At 38.4% G+C, this 20,413-nt stretch overlaps 1 protein-coding gene across 5 annotated transcripts in view; it reads left to right on the forward strand.

The window, feature by feature from the left end:
• Nucleotides 1-20,413, forward strand: part of ACSS3 (acyl-CoA synthetase short chain family member 3) — a 247,922-nt gene that overhangs the window by 25,411 nt on the left and 202,098 nt on the right. For all 5 annotated transcript variants that reach the window (XR_011483185.1, XM_070454281.1, XM_070454280.1 and 2 more), the window contains exon 2: nt 3,872-4,016. Coding sequence is in view for 4 of the 5 variants with exons in the window: in XM_070454281.1 (XP_070310382.1) it covers nt 3,872-4,016 (145 nt within the window). In the remaining variant the exon portion in view is untranslated. The remainder of the gene's footprint in view (nt 1-3,871; nt 4,017-20,413) is intronic.

Raw genomic sequence — 20,413 nt, forward strand, 5'->3', positions numbered from 1 at the left:
ATAACAGGTTTTACACACAAATTACCTATGTATATTAATATATTAATGATACTTTTAAGACATCAGTATTAAATCAGAAGGCAGTAATATGAATTATCTTAGAGGGGAAATTGTGATGGAAAATTGTGAATTTGTTTGACAACATATGAATTTAAAGTATCTTTCTGTCAGGAAATATCATAAATTAAAATTTGAATAAATTGAGAAAATAATTTATAAGTGTTAGACTTAAATTCAATATCCTATATAAAGTACATTTAAAAATTGGCAAGATATCACGTAAAGCAAGACTAAAACAATTTTTACTTCTAAAAATGAAGAAGATTGAGAACAATCCTTGTTTAGAGGAGTGTGATAAAATGAACTTTCAGGTAATGCTGATGGTAATATAAATTGATTTAACATGTTCGGAAAGCAATTTGGTCATTTGGTGTGTGAAAATATGTGTGTGTGTGTGTGTGTGTGTGTGTGTGTGATTGTAGGAATTTTGTTGGCATACATAATAAAAAGCAATGTGACCAATATTTCTCTAAAAGAAACATCATCCTAAGATCATTTAAAATAATGACAGTATTGTGAAAAGCAATTTGCCACAATGCAGAGTAACTTTATGCTTAAATAGTGCTGCCGAAGCTATTATTGAACAGCAATTGAATGGAATATAATGCCTTGATTAAACATGTTTTGAGAATTTTTCAGGTCATTGGAAAAAACTTATAATGTGTTCTTAAACAGAGGCAAAATATTTACATGTAGAAAAAATAAAAGAAAATACTCCAAAGTGTATTTTCTGGGTTTTCTGCAGTGAGTATTAGGGATTTTAATAATCTGGGGTGGCAAACCATTTAAAATCTTCTCATAAATTTTTAGAAGGGGTAGTGAAGAGACAGCACATAGAAGGCATCCAGTTGATCTGTACTGAAATGATTTGATTTGAAATGAAATAAAATCTTGTAATGGTAGAATAATCAGATCTTTGAGCTGTGAGGCCTTTTGCAGGTCACTTGGTCCCGTTATCCGCAGTAATCCGGCCCTTAAGTTTAGCCAGTTTATAGCGGTATATTCATTACCTGTAACCACCTCTGGAGCCACGCCAACATGTCACTCCATTCAGCAGTTCTTGCTTATCAGTGCTTGCAGGCCTTTCCTTCTGTTTGAATTTCTTTCCTGTCTGTCCCAAAGGGTACCTTAAAATTCTTTAAATTTCTCTAAGGGCATCCTTAAAAAAGAAAATGCTAGTGTGCAAATAATTTAAATTTTAAGCCACCCCAAATTTGCAAATAATTGGGAAAAAAACCCAAAGTTCTTTGAGTATAGGTGAATTTTGGGTGCCTTCTATATCTTGGCTATTGTAAATAATGCTGAAGTGAACATAAGGGTGTATATATCATTTTGAATTAATGCTTTTATTTTCTTCTGGTAAACACCCAGAAATGAAATTGCTAGATTTTATGGTAGTTCTGTTTTTAATTTTTTGAGGCACCTTGATACTGTTATTCATAGTGGCTGAACCAATTTGCGTTCCAACTAATAGTGCACAAGGGTCCCTAGGGTTGTTTTTTGATTAGATGACTTTATACACATGAAATATTGGTCTAGAGTAAGCTATTAGAGACTTTATTACTTAGAGACTTTCATGACAAGGTGGACAAAATGTACTTTTTCCTGCTAATTCCATTCAATATAGCTAAAAACATAGGACATTACATGTAAAATACACATAAGACTCTGAAAGGAAGAGAGAAGAAACCAAATTAGCTCAGATTTGGGACCAGAGAAATGACATGACACTTGACTTCCCCAGGTTTTCTTTTTTGCTTATATGTCCTAGACTGAGTGCTGGAGAAGGTGGCAATTCAGAAATGCCAATGGGTGTAGAAAAAAAGTCCCAGCAAATTTTCTCTTTGGATCCCTCCCTCTACTCCCTAAATAAAAAGGAGTAGGGAGAGGACATCTTTGGACAGTCACCACCTAATCCAGCCAAACAGTATGGCAAACTCTGATCCCCAACCCATCCTCATCGGTGAAAAGATGGTGAGGAATCTAGACTTCTACTTTGCCATGCTGTATCAAGGGTGCCCTAAATATTGCCAACTCCCCTAGCGGTATCAGAGAAGGTTTTATCAGGAATTGGAAGTTTCGTTATAGCTAGGATTAGAGGTGAGGAGGCTCTTGGCCCTGGCAGTGTCAGTGGGGTCCATGTGGGGAGTCTCAGTGAGATGCCATTCGCCCTATCATCCAGAATGATGTAATGGAAGCCTAGTGGGAGCCTGAACTTTGACCCGAGCTCAGTGGTGAGGAAGTCCGTCTTACTCTCATGCATGAAGTGGAAGCCAAGGCCTAATGGGGAGCTGGAGCTTAAACCTGAGTAAACATTTTTTACTTTTTTCTTGATGTATTAGTTCATTACGGCCATAATTATGCTTCATATCACCATAAAAATCTGAGTCAGAAGATGCTTATTCATCAGCTACTCTGTAGGTTGTCATGGGGTCAGCATGAATGGAAATGTTGCTCTCAGACGTCTATCTGGCTGAGTTGGGCTGCAGGCTGAAGGGGAGGCAGCAGTAATACCTGGAGGCTCTTCCCCAGGAGAGGGTCGAGGCGCCGGAGAGCGAGCCTGGTTATATCTGCTGTGTCAAGGGCCTTCAGGTCAGAGCAAGCCTCCTGGCTGCTGATTAGCCGAGGCGAGGCACGTGGGTGGCCCCAGAGTCAGGGCAAGTATTCTCCACTGGTGAGAATGGAGGCTGGAGGAAGAGACAAAATATTTTTAGTAGAAGAGGCAAGGAGAAGAGAGTGTTTTTCAACAAACGTGGAATCTGTTGCACTTGGCAGTTCAGAATCATTGTGTTAATTACTCATTGTGCCGTCATTTTCGCCATCATTGATGTGTGCAGGGTCATTTGATGCTGATTAAATGATCCCTCCTCCTACTGCCTTCTGTATCTGTTATTTCTTATTGCTGCCACTGCATCTGTGGGTGTATTACTTGCTTCCTTTCACACAGGGCTATTTGGATGAGTGCCTGATGGTGACACTCAGTTTTATAAGGGGACTTTTTAAAATATTTGCTAGTCTGATGTTGGAACAAATGAACCACTACTGTACTTGTATTTTTTATCTAATATTCTCTTCCTAAAAAAGTGGAAAATTCAATTCTCAGGGAAATAAGTTATATTTTCTTAAAAATTATCTCCATCTATCTACATTATATCTGTATTTTCAAAGGGATGCACTCAGCAATTAAGAGATAAGGTAGTGAATTGAGAAATTTTAAAAATTTATTGACCATATGTGCATGTTGATTGCTTATTCAAATTATGAACCCTCTCAAAATTCTGAAAAGAACTTACCTATACTTTGTGAAATTGGGGGTATTACATTTAATTGAAACAAATATATATCTTTCAAGGAATATAAATATTTCAGAGAAGAATTGATTTTTTTTCTAGCAAGTCTGTCTTTTTATAGCAGATCCCTAGACTTCAGTCATGCATCTACTATTTGCCCTCTCAGCGTAGTGCATCTGTCCTGGACTTGGATACAATTCATTTCATCCATGTAAAGTCGATTATTTTGGTGCTGTATACTCTAGTTTCATCCTAAGCAATAAAACCCACAAAATTGTCACCTTGAAGCACGAGGTATATTTTCTTCTAGTGCACATGAAAATAAATACATGGTTATTAAAATCAAAATGTCACTTCTGTACCATCTTAAATAGTTTACAGCCATCATTACTTGGTATAACATGCACGGGAAAACACTGTTTTAAGGGCAGCTAGCCAAACTGGAACTACAGAAACCTAGTTAAGCAACATAATATGTTTTGAAAAGAGTCATTCACTTTTACTTTCCAATTATTTTTCAGGTTTGTGAAAGGGATGCTTAACATTTGTTACAATGCCATCGATCGTCATATTGAAAATGGTGAAGGAGATAGGATTGCTATCATTTATGACAGTCCTGTTACAAACACTAAAGCCACTATTACCTATAAAGAAGTCCTGGAACAGGTAATATTAACTTTCTATACACGTTCTTTGGAAATCATATTGAAATTAATTTAAATAGCATACATTCTCATTGCATAGCCTTAATTCTCTTAGTTCATTGACATGCTGTTATACTTTTAGTGCACGCTGTAAAGAGATGTGTGTTTACTCATTTAAATTGTTTTTATTCTTTATATTTTACAGTAGTAAAAGATACTCATTTTATGACTTTTAAACAGTTTTATTGCATTATACTTGCTTTACAATGTTGTGTTAGCTTCTGCTGCATAGCAAAATGAATTAGCCCTACATACACATATATCCCCTCCCTTTTGGGTTTCCCTCCCACTTAGCCCCCCAGGGTACATTAAGTAGAGTTCCCTGTGCTATACAGTATGTTCCCATCAGTTGTCTATATTATATATAGTATCAATCATGGAGCATTTCCCAGGTGGCTCAGTGGTAAAGAATCTGCTTGCCAATGCAGTAGACATGGGTTTGATCCTTAGGTGGGGAGAAGGAAATGGCAACCCACTCCAGTATTCTTGCCTGGGAAATCCCATGGACAGAGAGGCCTGGCCGGCTGCAGTCCATGAGGTTTCAGAGTTGGTTGGACACGACTTAGCGACTACACGACAGCAAACATCAATAGGCTGTATTTATCAGTCCCAACCTCCTGGTTCTTCCCAGCCCACCGCTTTCCCCCTTGATATCCGTGTTTGTTCTCTACCTGTCTGTCTCTGTTTCTGCTTTGCAAATGAGATCATCTATACCATTTTCTAGATTCCACATATATGCATTAATGTATGATTCTTTTCCTCTTTCTGACTTCCCTCCTGTATATGACACTGTCTGGATCCATGGAACCAGACAGACATCCCAGAGATAAACCCACGCACATGTGGTCACTTAATCTATGACAAAGGGGGCAAGAATATGCAATGGAAAAAACACAGCCTCTTCAATAAGCGGTGCTGGGAAAATTGGGAAACTATATGTAAAAGAATGAAAAGAGAACACTCCCTAACATCATACACAAGAATAAACTGGAAATGGGACCTTATTTTATAGGAAGAGGTTAACAGATCTCTGACAGGGTGCTTTTATTCTCTCTGGCCTTCATTTTCCCTCCACGCTGGCATCACCTGGGCCTCTCTCCATCCCCTGTGCTGTTGAAGCGGTCCCCCTGCCTTCTGACTCACCGGTTACTAGGCTGTGCTCCTGTCACACTGTCACCTAAGATGACGCTAGAATTTTCTTCCTAAGAAATGACTTATTACTCTACCCCCACTTGAAAACCTTTTCTTTAAAAACTACTGTTATTTAGAGAGCAGAATCTGGATTCCTGTGATGTATAAGACACTTTGGAATCTGATCACAGCATCCCTCCAAGCTTCATTTCCCAATGCTCTTGGCCATGAACACAACTCTTTTTCACCCTAGATGCCCTCACACTCCCTCAGGCACTCCTGGCCCTTTAAAGATCTTTGTACATGCTCATTCATTTCTGTTATTTGCTCTTTCCCCCCCTCCTCCCATCTGGGTAGTTCTCAGGCGAATCATGATATTGGCAGATAAGTTATGAGATTCTTTTCTTCCAATATTAGGGTAGAAATGAGATGACATAAGTAATTATAAAAGTATTTGGGTGTTGTGGCCTGGAGGAGACTTATTCTTGCTCTGGGGGAGGGCATTTATTTATTTGTTATTGGAAGGGAGGTAAACTGGAGGGCAAGGCTCCTCAGCCTTGATACTGTTGACATTTTAGGCCAGGTAGTTATGTTGTGGGGAGCTGTCGTGTACACTGTAGGGGTTTTAGCGGCGTTTCTGGTCTCACTCATTAGTTGCACCCCTTTCCCAGTTGTGATGACCAAAAATGTCTATAGATATTGCTGAAATGTCCCATGTAAATGCCTTTACTTTTATATGGAGGCTTTTTGAATCACATTCTTTTATTTTGCTTTTTTTAAAAACTCATGTAGAATTTCCATGCAAGTGTTAGAGTATTTGGTTAACTCCCCCTGGCTCTCTGAAATAATATCCTTTTGCACCAGCATTGTTTCTGTTTAGCCTTCTAAGGGATTTCAAAAAAGGCAACTGAGAGAAAACTATTACTGCCCCAATCCCGGGTTGCTGCAAGCAATAAAGCTAGGAAGCAAACAAATTCTGCCTTCAGCTGACCGGAACAGAAGAGGAATTTATGAAAAGTGAAGACCCCAAGGGAGAAGGGCTAGCAGTGAAGAGTTAAGGAGAAGCCACCAATTGCCTAAGAAGCAGAGCTGCTGACTTGACTTCTAGACTGCCAGAGTAAGCACTAGTTGGCTCACGAGCTTCCAGGCCTCCGGCCCGGGGCAGCTGGCAGGAGCTGTCTTGTCGTTTCATTTCACAGTAGGAATAGGGCCTTGCCTCTTTCTGGGACTCATACTAGGGAAATTCCAGTCTAATAAGAGAGTTCAAATACTGGGCAGCTGACTACATAAAAAAAGAAAATAATGCTGCAAATACAGTACTGGACACTTTTCATGAGTCTGTACGTGGGAACTGTGTATTTTCAGAGTGAAGTATCTAGAGACAGAGTTCACACTGGTCTGAGGGGGAAACGCAGTCTGTTATCAGATGATTTTGGTTTTCATCTGAGGCTGTGTTTTATTTTAGAAGATAAATCTCCTGATAACCTGTTATATTCTGTGTTTTATTTCAGGTTTGCATTTTCAGCTTTTAGACAAGGTTTATAGCCTGTGTTCAAAAACTGAATCCTATGATTTGGGTATATGGCCATAGGCTCATTAATAATTAAGACAGGTTGATATTAAGATGGGCTTCTTAGATGGCTCAGTGGTAAAGAATCCACCTGTAATGCATGAGACATGGGTTCAATCCCTGGGTCAGGAAGATCCCCTGGGGAGGGTAATGTCAACCCACTCCAGTCTTCTTGCCTGGAGAATCCCATGTACAGAGGAGCCTGGTGGACTGCAAAGAGAGTCAGACATGACCTAGTGACTAAACAGGAACAACAGCAATATTAAGATCCTGGTTAATCTTAATTGCTATCCTGCTTAGGAAACTTACTTATATATTTAACATATATGATCTATATCAGTATGTTGAACTTGATACATGACCAAACATCAGAGTCAAAGAAGACACTTTGGAAATGTAAACTAGGAAGTGTTAAATAAGTTGTTCCTCCTCTCATTTTCTACCGTTTTGTTTTTAATTAGTAAGTGTATGTGATAAGTACACACATGCCTTTTGCTTAGAGGCCATTCTGCTAACTCATCTTGGTTTTCTCATATGGAGTCTGGACTCTCAGACCCTTTTGAGGTTTGTACTGGTTCATTGCTTTCAGTTTGGCCTGACATCATAAAAGGCCTGTTTCTCTCACCTGCTGACAGCTTCTGATTCCCCAGGGTTTTCTTCTCTTAAAGTACTAAAGGAAGGACTGTTAGGAGAGAGGGGGGTGTTGTGCTGTATTTTGATTACCTGCTCCTGGTTCCCTGTGGCTTTTACTTTATTAAGTAGAGAAGATAGGGAAAGAAAGATTTAATGGGTAAGGCCATTGAGAACAAACAAAAAGAAGAACCTTTGTACTTTGCTTGTTTTCATCTCTGCTGCCTCATTTCTGCTGGGAGTTTCTGTCTAGGTAAAACTAAATTTGTACTTCTTAATTAGTGAACCAGAACATTTTAGGCTAAAGTATTTCAGTGATGTGAAGGATCTGAAGATTTTACAGAACGGTTCACAGGTAGAGCTTTTCTCAAACTGTCATCTCTTGTAGGGAGCTGATAATGAAAACGCTTGTTTAAGATATTTGTACTGTACATCTGTGTCTCTTTTTCTGTTTTGCATATAGGGTTATCGTTACCATCTTTCTAAATTCCATACATATGCGTTAGTATACTGTATTGGTCTTTATCTTTCTGACTTACTTCACTCTGTATAATGGGCTCCAGTTTCATCCATCTCATTAGAACTGGTTCAAATTAATTCTTTTTAATGGCTGAGTAATATTCCATGGTGTATATGTGCCACAGCTTCCTTATCCATTCGTCTGCTGATGGTCATCTAGGTTGCTTCCATGTCCTGGCTATTATAAATAGTGCTGTGATGAACATTGGGGTGCACGTGTCTCTTTCAGATCTGGTTTCCTCAGTGTGTATGCCCAGAAGTGGGAGAAGGCGAGGGTGGGATGTTTTGAGAGAACAGCATCGAAACAGGTATATTATCAAGGGTGAAACAGATCACTAGCCCAGGTTGGATGCATGAGACAAGTGCTTGGGGCTGGTGCACTGGGAAGACCCAGAGGAATGGGATGGGGAAGGAGGCGGGAGTGGGCATCGGGATGGGGAATACATGTAAATCCATGGCTGATTCATGTCAATGTATGGCAAAAACTACTACAATATTGTAAAGTAATTAGCCTCCAACTAATAAAAATAAATGGAAATAAATAAATAAATTTATATTGGGCAAAGTGACCTAATATAATAAAATATATTAAAAAGAAAAGATATTTGTAGAGAGACAGCTTGGTTAAAGATCCCTTGTTCATTCAACACATACTTAGTTTGCATACCACACTTTCCTCGGAACAAGGAGTACAGATAAATGACTTATTCTTTATATTTAAAGAGCTAAAAAAAATCATGAAACATAACACCTGGTTATGTAGGGTAGCGTTGTATTTTGTGGTAAGGCACCAGCTCAGCCAGGGGCAAATAGGGCACAGGAAAGCTTTTGCAAGAGTCAGTGTCTTATATGAGTCCTGGGACCTCCTCCCCAGCACCCTCTTGCACTGCATTGCACACCCCAGCAAGCACCCATACCTCATGCAGTCAAGTCTCCAGGCTTGCTGCACGCCCACCTTCAAGCCTTTATACTTGCCTGCCTTCTGCTTGAGATGGTGTTTCTTCCAGATATCTTGTGATTCATGGCACCTGATTATTACTGTCTCAGTGAGATCTTCCTTGGCCATGTTAAATACAAAGATTCCCATGCACACCACTTCATGAGTCCTTTTTCTGATTTCCTTTTAAAATTTAACTATTTATTACTGAGTACCAGTCTTGAGATTTTATTTATCTTTCTTTAGTATTTTTCCTCTTCTAGGATGTCAGTTGCATGGAGGAAGGCATTTTTGTTTTGCTCACAGAATAGTGCCTGGCATGTAGTAAACATTTGTTGACTGGTGAAGCAATGAATGAATGAATGGGCTTCCCAGGTGGGCACTAGTGATAAAGAACCTTCCTGCAATGCTGGAGACCATAAAAGATGTGGGTTCGATCCCGGAGTCAAGAAGACCTCCTGGAGGAGGGCATGGCAACCCACTCTAGTATTCTTACCTAGAGAATCCCATGGACAGAGGAACTTGGTGGGCTCCAGTTTATAGGATCAGAAACAAATGTCACTTCAGGACATGACTGAAGTGACTTAGCATGAATGTGCAAAAAAATTAATGAATGAGCTAACATTTGGAATTTCTAAGTGACTGTAGCTTCCTTTATTGTGGTGATTTTTATCATCTTTGAATTGTACCAGTAGTTTAACTTGATCTTCTTTCCAAGTAAATTCTAACTTCTTACTATCTGTGGAAGAAATTGTAGGTTATTTACATTTGGCTTGGAAGTTCAAGATGAATGTTTCTTTCTTGAATTTCCCACACTAGCAACTCTAGTGTCCACTCCAGGAGATAGGTGTTTATGTGTCCTTCTCTTCAGTTCAGTCCCTCAGTCGTGTCTGACTCTTTGCCACCCCGTGGACTGCAGCACGCCAGGCCTCCCTGTCCATCACCAACTCCTGGAGTTTGCTTAAACTCATGTCCATCGAGTCGGTGATGCCATCCAACCACCTCATCCTCTGTCGTCCCCTTCTCCTCCTGCTCCCAATCCCTCCCAGCATCAGGGTCTTTTCCAGTGAGTCAGCTCTTCGCATGAGGTGGCCAAAGTACTGGAGTTTCAACTTCAGCATCAGTCCTTCCAATGAACACCCAGGACTGATCTCCTTTAGGATGGACTGGTTGGATCTCCTTGCAGTCCAAGGGACTCTCAAGAGACTTCTCCAACACCACAGTTCAAAAGCATCAATTCTTTGGTGCTTAGCTTTCTTTATAGTCCAACTCTCACATCCATACATGAATGTATGAATTCTGAACATAATGAAAAAACCATAACTTTGACTATGTGGACCTTTGTTGGCAAAGTAATGCTCTGCTTTTTAATATGTTGTCTAGGTTGGTCATAGCTTTTCTTCCAAGGAGCAAGTGTCTTTTAATTTCATGGCTGCAGTCACCATGTGCAGATGATTTTGGAGCCCAAGAAATTGAAATCTCTCACGGTTTCCATTGTTTCCCCATCTATTTGCCATGAAGTGATGGGGCCAGATGCCATGATCTTAGTTTTCTGAATGTTGAGTTTTAAGCCAACTTTTTAACTTTCCTCTTTCACTTTCAAGAGGGTCTTTAGTTCTTCTTCACTTTCTGCCCTAAGGGTGGTGTCATCTGCATGTCTGAGGTTATTCTTTCTCCTGGCAATCATGATTCCAGCTTGTGCTTCATCCAGCTCAGCATTTCTCCTTCTCTTAGTTTTTTCAAATTACTAGTTATATCAAAGCTCAGTGAAATAAAAGAGTGTGTGTGAGTTTATATTGCATGTGTATATTATATGTAGTAGTTATTATTTTTAGAAATTCCTACTTTGAATTTATCTTCTCTGCATGTAATTACATTTTAAATTTACTTCTACATGTGGTAAGTTTGTATTTTTTTGGTGTTCAGACAGTTGTAAATTTTTATGTATGTATTCACTAAATAAAAATATGACCCCCTATAGGGCATTTGAGAAATTTTCATAAATGTATGTACGCAGGGAAAATGAAGCCCAGTGTGTACTACATTTTCCTGATTTAATTCAAACTGAAAGTATCTATTATCTTTACTAAAGGTAGCTTTTGAAATATAATTATGGCAGGAGTTGTAGTTATAAAGGCTGAATAATTTAGAGGAGAAAATTACTCTGAAATCAAGGGCTATATCCCATGAGAAGTCCTCCTTCCAACCTCTGCCCCCTTTAGGAAGCTCTCTTCAGAATGTGAATTTCATCTTCTCAGAAACATGTCAGGGTAAGATCATCTCATATTTCTTTGCTTGCCATATCATCAATATTTCCATAAGCAAACTCCTAAATCACAAAAGCCAGAATATGCGGAAGTCCAGCCCTGCCAGAGGTTGCCTTATTGCGGAGAAGATATACAGCAGTGTGTATATTTAGTTTCCTTTTCTTAAACTTCCTAAATAAGCAATAAATACTTCCATTGTATTACAGTCTGCACCACTAAAAATTGTATCTCTGTAAAATAATGTTTTCCATGGTTGGTAAATTGTGAATGAAGCTACTATGAGATTGAATTAACAGTGATTCATGTACTTTTCTAGCATGCAGGTTTTTAAGCTTCTATTGAAATGTGATATACATTTAGAATAGTGTACAGGTCATAAGTATAAACTTGATAGATTTTCACTAACAGAACACACTCATATCACCAGATCAGGAAACAGAGTATTCCTAGCTCCCAGAAGAACTTATTATGCTTCCTTTAGTCGTTTCTCTCTCAGCATGCACGTGATTGTTATCCAGACATCTAAACACCATCTATGATGAGGTTGCTTTGCTTTCTTGAACTTTGTGGAAATGGAATAAATCTTTTTTTTAACTTTTTTTTACTTTTTAAACTTTTTTTTACTTTTTTTTTTAACTTTTTGTTCATGAGACCCTTTCATTTCATTGCAAGAGGCTGTAGTTGGGTCAGTTGAGTAATGACTAGTTTGGGGCTGTTACAAATAATGCTGATATGAATATATTTGTGTGCAAAGTTTGGTGACAATATGTGTGCATTAGTTTTGGGGACATGCTTAAGAGTAAGATGGCAGATTACAGGGCAGGCACATGCTTGGCTTGCATAGATGAGTTCAAACAATTTTCAAAGTGGCTGTACCGACTTAACATTCTGAGTGGTGGTGGTAGGAGAATGCTAGTTGACAAAACTTGATGTTGACCATGCCAAGTCTTTTGAGTTTGGGCCTTTCAAGTAGCTGTGCAGTGATATTGCCTTCTGGCAATAAGTAAATTTTAAATATTTGTGATTTATCTGGCTGTGTTGGGCCTTAGTTATGGTTTGTGTGGACTTCATTGCATCACGCGGGACCTTTAGTTACAGTGCCCAGACTCAGCAGCTGCAGAATGTGGGTCAGAAGTTGTGGTGCACGGGCCTAGTTTCTCCACGCCATGTGAGATCCTCATTCCCTGACCAGGGTTTGAACCCGCGTCCCCCTGCTTTGCAAGGCGGATTCTTAACACTGGACCCCTGGAGAAGTCTGGATTTAATTTTGTCATCCCTAAAGGCTAATGCAGTTAACTCCTTTCCCTGAGCTTTTGGGCCATTTATTGTTCTACTTTTCTGAAGTGCCCAATCAGGTCTTTCGTGCATTTACTTTTCTTTTGGATCGTTACGATGTCAGGAAGTTTTGGTGAGAGATTTTCTCACAGTTGAAGTGAATAGCTTATCCATATCTGAAAACCTTAATAATAAAAGATGAAGATCCTTTAGTAAAAATGTTGATGATTAAGTAGCTTTAAAAATCTAAAGATGAGGACATTGTCCCCTGTTTTAAAAATAATTAATGTGAAAGTCTGTTCTTTACTAATCTTGACTAACCTTTTTTCTTTTTTTTTTTTTGAAGAAAGTTTGGAAGCAAATTCCTTACAGTAGAAGCAGGAAGCATGAGCTCCAATGTTAAGGCTGTAAATGATCTAGTGAAGATGATGCTGTGTTAGTACTTTCATGGATGTTAAAAGGCTCTGCTTAACATTGATTTTTGAGTGGTCTGGCTTCATCTAATTTTCCCAGAATCCTTGCTATTTTTGTGAGCTAATTTGTGCAGTGCAAAGTTGTATAATGCAGTTTAGCAGAAACATTTATATTTCATTTGAAATTGAAGATGTTTATATACGAACTACTGATTTAAGTTTTTATATAAATTGTAATTGGAACTTTATTTCAGTAACTTTTCAGCTTAATGAAATTTAAGTTAGATTCTGAGAGTACTCCACAGAAAGAAAATAGGTATTAGATCAATCTAATAGATAATATAGAAGGGAATAAATTAAATGAGAAAACATCATTTTGGTATTTCCTGGCTTCTTTTTTTCCCACCATTAGAGCCATGCATTCAAAACTGGAAATGTCTAAAAATAATTTTTACATCAACCCAGAATAGCAACAATATGGGCAACCCTTTCGAATTGTCTCAGCCAGGTTTTTAAAGTAATTATATTTCTCTAATTTTCTGAAATCAATTTCTGTCTGGAGTATAAACTCATTTCTTTTCCATTCTCCCTATGCCAGAATCCTCACCAGACTTCGAAGTCCAGACCACTTTACTTGTACCTTTCTCTAAGCACTGGTTTCTTTTTGCTTTTTATATTACTTAGCAGTGTACCTACACAATTGGTGTACCTACTTATTTATTAATGTGCCTTCTGACTGTAGTAAAAGCTTCTTGAGGATAAGGGTTTTATTTTATTTATCAATTTATTTTATCTATACAGTGCTTTATCATTTATACTATATATATATTTATATGTATAAATATATATATTCCAATATATATATCATTGGAAGGACTAATGATGAAGCTGAAACTCCAATACTTTGGCCACCTGATGCAAAGAACTGACTCACTGGAAAAGACCCTGATGCTGGGAAAGATTGAAGGACAGAGGGGAAAGGGATGACAGAGGATGAGATGGTTGGATGGTATCATGAGTTTGAGCAGGCTCCGGAAGTTGGTGATGGACAGGGAAGCTTGGAGTGCTACAGTCCATGGGATCACAAAGAGTAGGACATGACTGAGCGACTGAACTGAATTGATTCAATGTTTAATATAGGCCTCATAGCATAAGCTCATATTACATACTGAATGAATTAATAAAGAGGCTATTCAATAACTTTTCATTAAAAAGTAAAGAAAAATTTAACTCTTGTCTAAGAGAAATAATCATTTCCAAAAATATCACTTGTCTCTTCCACATTGTAATTTTTTTTTTTGTATTGGGAAATTTAAAATTTTTAGTCGGGTGAAAATCTTCTTTATTTTAATGCATTGCTTGACTAAAAGTTTCTATATTTCTGCATTTAAAAGCTCTGCTTAAAACATTTACATAGCTTGGTTATTTTGGAAATGCAGAAGTCTGGTCTCTAGTAATTTTTATTCCTGCATTTGCTTAATGAATTTATCTTTTTCATTCATTGGTAGGTTCTTGTTAGATGATTTGTCTTATCTACAAGGTGGTTAAACTCTGACCTTTTTGAAAGTTAACTCCGTAAGATCAGTGGATGATCTGCTTTCCATTTATATTCTTGGACTGGGATGATGATGGAGCCAAGTTTATTTGTTTGTTCAAAACATACTTTTAGAATACCTAATGTGTATTTGGCACTTCTGTGGACACCATGCATTACAGTAGTGAATGATACAGTCTTTTCCTACAGGAAAATTGCATTCTAATTGGGGAGATATGTTATGAATAAAAAGATAATACAAGTGAAAAGATAACACAACAGAAGGGAATAAAAGCATAAGGCTAGAGTGACCTGGACTCTCTTTTATATAGATTTGTCTGAGAAAGCTGCTTATCACTGAGGAGATAACCCAGTGACATAGACTCAGATAAAGGCTGGGAGAAACCCGTCAACATTTGGAGGAAATGATATGAGGCAAAAGGCTTCCCAGGCGGAGGCAGAGGTAAAGAACCTGCCTGCCAATGCAGGAGACGCAGGAGACCTGGGTTCGATCCCTGAGTCGGGAAGATCCCCTGGAGGAGGATATGGCAGCCCACTCCAGTCTTCTTGCCTGGAGAATTTCATGGACAGGGGAGCCTGGTGGGCTGCAGTCCGTGGGGTGCAGAGAATCGAACATCGCTAGAGTGACTGAGCATATGCACAACAAATACCAGATTTTAATGTATGAATAATTGTAGCCTGTTAATGTTATAATCGACATTTTGTTTGAACAGTTAATAATCCTTCAGGGAGACAAATAATAGCTGAAAACAAAGTCCCATAGGTGGCATACTGGAGATGGAGAAGGAAGACGTCTTCCGTGAATGTATATTCAATCATATATTGAATGCTTATTGTATGAGGCAGTGAACTCAGAAAAATGAATGTTTCCTGCTCTCAAGAAACTCTTAGTTTGCCTGGTGAGAATAACACAAAAGCAACTGTGTAATGTAACAAAAACATGTGTAGCACAGAGGAAGAAGGGACTCATCTGGCTCCAGCAGTTGAGAGAAGGCTTTGCTTGTTTGAAAATGAAGCATCAGTTGGATCATAAAAGAAAGATAGAAATATGTGCCACCTGCCTTGGCCGTTGTAAATAGTGCTACAGTGAACATTGGGGTACACGTGTCTTTTTGAATTTTGATTTTCTCAGGGTGTATGCCCAGTAGTGGGATTGCTGGGTCATATGGTACTTTTTAGATTTTTAAGGAGCCTTCATACTATTCTCCATAGTGGCTGTATCAATTTACATCCCCAGCAACAGTGCAAGAGGGTTCTCTTTTCTCCACATCCTCTCCAACATAGAAAAATATCGTATATTAAGGCATATATATGAAATCTAGAAAAATGGTTCTGAGGAGCCTATTTTCAGGGCAGGAATGGAGATAAAACAGACGGAGAGAAATCGGTGTCCCATACGCAGATGGCCTCCCTACCGGTGTCCCTGGTCTGTAGCAGATTTATCCGAGAGTTGGGCCTGACATGGTTCATAATGATGGTGTGCACTGTGAAGGCAAAAATGACTGTATTTGCTGACCTAAGTGGGGCCAACAAGATGGATTAAATGGGATCCCAAGTGGAAAGATGGTTGAAGAGTAAAAGAGAGAGAGACCGTTACTAAAGTCAAGAAGGCACAGAGTAGAAAGAGAAACATGTGCTCCTGCAGGTGGAAGTGGGAGGACTTGGTAACAATTATTTTTCTGTTGACTAGCCCCTGCACCTGTCGTATTGTCAGCAACTTCAGGACAGCGGAGCGTGTCACCAACATTCAGTTTCTGACCTTTAATAATAAATGTTTGAAACTAGGAAATTATTTGACTCGATAGAATTTTCAAAGCAAGTTGAGGATAAAGCTAATTAATATAATTGAAGACATTGATTGGCTTAAGTGATGCAAATAAAGATATGAGGATAGAATCATATTTCAAGTGTATGAAATGAAATATTTTGTTAGACTTTTTGAAATCAATAAAGATCTACACATAGGAAATGATGCTATTAACCTTAGTTTAATTCATTTGACAGTTTTATACTCATATTTTTGACATTTGTACTAGTTAAGTAACATAAATGTTAATAAATCAATGCATATTGCATTCAGTAGAGTTATTGTGAAGACTGGAGATTGGAGGGGAATTGATTGTTCATTTTTTTATGCTATACTTGATTGAAGATAATTTTGTCTCCATTATAAAGCTAAATTATGTTAACTTTATCATATGTAGTTTTTGTGGGAATTTTTATCTATTTATGGGTATTTATGATATATTCTTGGCATTTGTGATGATCTACATTGCTTTGTTTATTAGCTACTGTGCATGCATGCTTGCTTAGTTGTGTCTGACTCTTTTTGACCCCCTGAATTGTGGCCCACCTAGCTCCTCTGTCCATAGAATTTTCCAGGTAAGAATACTGGAGTGGGTTGTCATTTCCTTCTTCAGGGCATCTTCCTGACTCAGGGATTGAACCCATGCCCCTGTATCTCCTGCATTGGCAGGCAGATTCTTTAACACTGAGCCATTGGGAAGTCCTTATTAGCTACCAGTGTGTGCATTATATTTGTGAATTTTTTATTTTTTAAAGATATGTGTGCCTTTTTTTGGTGAGTGATGGTAATGCTATTGGGAACAGACCCAACTATTGCTATGATCTTGTGTCCTTGTACAACTCCTACCATATTTAGCAACTTCTCTGTGAGCCATTTGTATATATTCATTGACTTCTAGATTGTACTGACCAGTGAAATCATAAAGGTTAACAGGAACACAGGCAGATTCTGGGAAGTATGATTGGTGTACCCAGAGCAGTTGTCATGTTTATGTACTGTCTATAAAAATGCTGAGGGTGTTTGTTTAATTAAAGCTTTGATTAAATAATCAGTGTAGAATCGATCTAAATGGTGCAAGGTTCCTGTTGACAACTGTTGCCATCTCTTGCTGCTTTTTATATTTGTCTTTATGAGAAAAAAGATCAATGAAGCAATATTTTTCCTCTTAAAAATTGAGACATACAAATACTTCATAAAGGAAAAGCATTCTTACATACTTTTTGTATTGATACAATTTATTTTTTAATGTGCAATTAAAACTAAGTTTTAATGTCTTTTCTTTATAGCTCAATGCATACATAAAACCATCTATGATTTTATAAGCCAGGATAAAAAATCTACAAAGTCAACCAAGCTCAGATTGACAAAATTAATTTCATAGTGAGTAATGTTGAGGTAGAACTGAATGTCTAACTGCAAGGTGCTTATGGTTTGAGTGCTGTGGCCCTGGGTCCTTTCAGTTTTGGCAACCTGTTCTCTGTGATGCCTCAATTCTTCTGTCACGTGTGTGTGTGTGTGTGTGTGTTAGTTGCTTAGCCATGTCCGACTCTGTGCAACCCCACAGACTGCAGCCCACCAGGCTCCCCTGTCCATGGGATTCTCCAGGCAAGAACACTGGAGTGGGCTGCCATTTCCTTCTCCAAAAGGAATGATAGAAAGAAAGTGAAGTCTCATAGTGGTGCTTAAACTTTCATAAAGCCTTTTATTTTACAGTTGTATTATTAAAAAATCATGACATCACCTGGCTTTTACTTAATATGCATGAATTATAAAAAAATTACAAATAAATACAGTGAAATTGCCTGAGTGCTCATAAATCCAGAATATGCTTCACATTATTAATTTTTTAAAAGTTGTCATCAAAATCAAAATACCATTTAAAAATTCTCATAGAGAATTCATGGATGACCATGAGAATGTCTCCATAGACCCCAGGTTGAGAAACACAACAGTAAACAACTTATTAGACCGAGAAAAAGGAATCTAATTTTAATTCACTTCAGTTCAGTTCAGTCACTCAGTCGTGTCTGACTCTTTGTGACCCCATGAATCGCAGCACTCCAGGCCTCCCTGTCTATCACCAACTCCCGGAGTTTACTCAAACTCATGTCCATCGAGTCAGTGATGCCATCCAGCCATCTCATCCTCTGTTGTCCCCTTCTCCTCCTGCCCCCAAGCCCTCCCAGCATCAGGGTCTTTTCCAATGAGTCAACTCTTCGCATCAGGTGGCCAAAGTAGTGGAGTTTCAGTTTCAGCATCAGTCTTTCCAATGAATACCCAGGACTGATCTCCTTTAGGATGGACTGGTTGGATGTCCTTGCAGTCCAAGGGACTCTCAAGAGTTTTCTCCAACACCACAGTTCAAAAGCATTAATTCTTCAGTGCTTAGCTTTCTTTATAGTTCAACTCTCACATCCATACATGACCACTGGAAAAATCATAGCCTTAACTAGATGGACCTTTGTTGGCAAAGTAATGTCTCTGCTTTTTAATATGCTGTCTAGGTTGGTCATAACTTTCCTTCCAAGGAGTAAGCATCTTTTAATTTCATGGCTGCAATCACCATTAATGCTACTTAAAAAAATATTTTCCATTGGTCTTTTAACATGGTGTTTATATCAGCCACACTGTAATTTCTTTTTAAATATTAACTTGTTTTACATTTTGCTTGTTTACTACTATATACACAAATATGTATGGCAGTGATTTTTTATCATGGTTTTTATGTTCATTGAAGAATATAGCCATATCCAGGTGACTTACATGAATTTGTATTTAATTGAATGTTCTTTATTATTAGAGCATAGTAGATTCTGTACCTTTTAAACATATAATACATTTGGGAAAATGTGTACATTAACTACATTATACTGTAGTTTTTTTAGAATGTCTTTGTAAAGTTGTGAGAGTACAAAATTATGAAAAGTGACTTCTCTAATAGTTGAATTCTGTTTTATTGTAGTCCAGGTGGGTTGTATTGTAAAAAATGTAATAAAACTTGCTTTAGGACTTGGAATATTCCCCTTAGAAACACTCTAGAAAGCATACAGAAAGTAATCAACTTTGACTTGAGCTATGCTTTAAAAATTCATTTGAGAAGTCTATAATTGGAATCTGTATAATATTTCTCCATGTGTCTCTGAATGGTGCTTTTCTGAGTGGTGCTTGGGTTCCAGACTGGCTACCCACATAATTTAGCTTGAATACAGTGCATTAGCAGTGACAAATAATAAAGTCAATATGCTTGCAATACTTGTAATTCAGGGATTAAGGGAGGAAAAGGAAATGAATGAAAATTTATTGGAAGTATTGGTACTAGAGAAAAACACATGCAATCAGAGGAGCGTGTAGAGATTGAGACCAATGAGTCAGTTGTGAGAAGTCTTTCTGGGCATTTTAAAGGGCTACAAAGGTGGATATTATTGTGACGAAGACAGGTGGAGGTGGTCTGTAAGGAGATTCGCCTAAGGTGGGATAAACTGAGAGGGTGAGCAGTGGAGGGAAGGGGGACCTGGTGTAATGTCCCTGGGGCAAAAGGAGGATGTTGTGAGGATCAGCTGGAAATGGATCCAGGAGGGGACCCTGGAGTTTGGCTTTTTTTGGTAGATGGAAGGTGGGGAAAGGGTCAAGATCACATGTAAATTGGGGTTTATAACTTTCATAGTGTCTGTTTTAAACCTCTGGTAGATACTGCAACAAAACCACATTTACAGACAGTCTGCGTATTTAGACACAGTATCATTTTGTTGTTGTTGTTGGATGAAGAACATGACTTTATTTAAAAAGCTGCCTGATCGAGAAGATGGCAGAGAAAAGTCTCAAAGTTTTAATATCATAGTTTTAAATGGCTCTGTGTGTGGTCGCTACCTAAGGGGTCTTCGGTTTTTCTCTCTCAGCTACCCGGCTTAGACTCTTTAACAACACAGCCCTTTTGCTAACATCCTCACCTGTCTTACCTGTCATTGTTCCATCTCACCTCCAGGATGGAACCACAGGCCTTGATCACCCCATTTCTTTGCCATCTGCACATCTGTATCTACATGTGTTGAATGCATGCTATGTGTGCTGAGTCGCTTCAATTGTCTGACTCTGTGACCCCATGGACTGTAGCCCGCCAGGCTTCTCTGTCCATGGGATTCTCCAGGCAAGAATACTGGAGTGGGTAACCATTCCCTTCTGCAGAGAATCTTCCTGACCCAGAGATTGAACGCATACCTCTTATGTCTCCTGCATTGGCAGTCTGATTCTTTACCAC

Source organism: Odocoileus virginianus, chromosome 24, assembly GCF_023699985.2.
Source record: "Odocoileus virginianus isolate 20LAN1187 ecotype Illinois chromosome 24, Ovbor_1.2, whole genome shotgun sequence".
Classification (NCBI taxonomy): domain Eukaryota; kingdom Metazoa; phylum Chordata; class Mammalia; order Artiodactyla; family Cervidae; genus Odocoileus; species Odocoileus virginianus.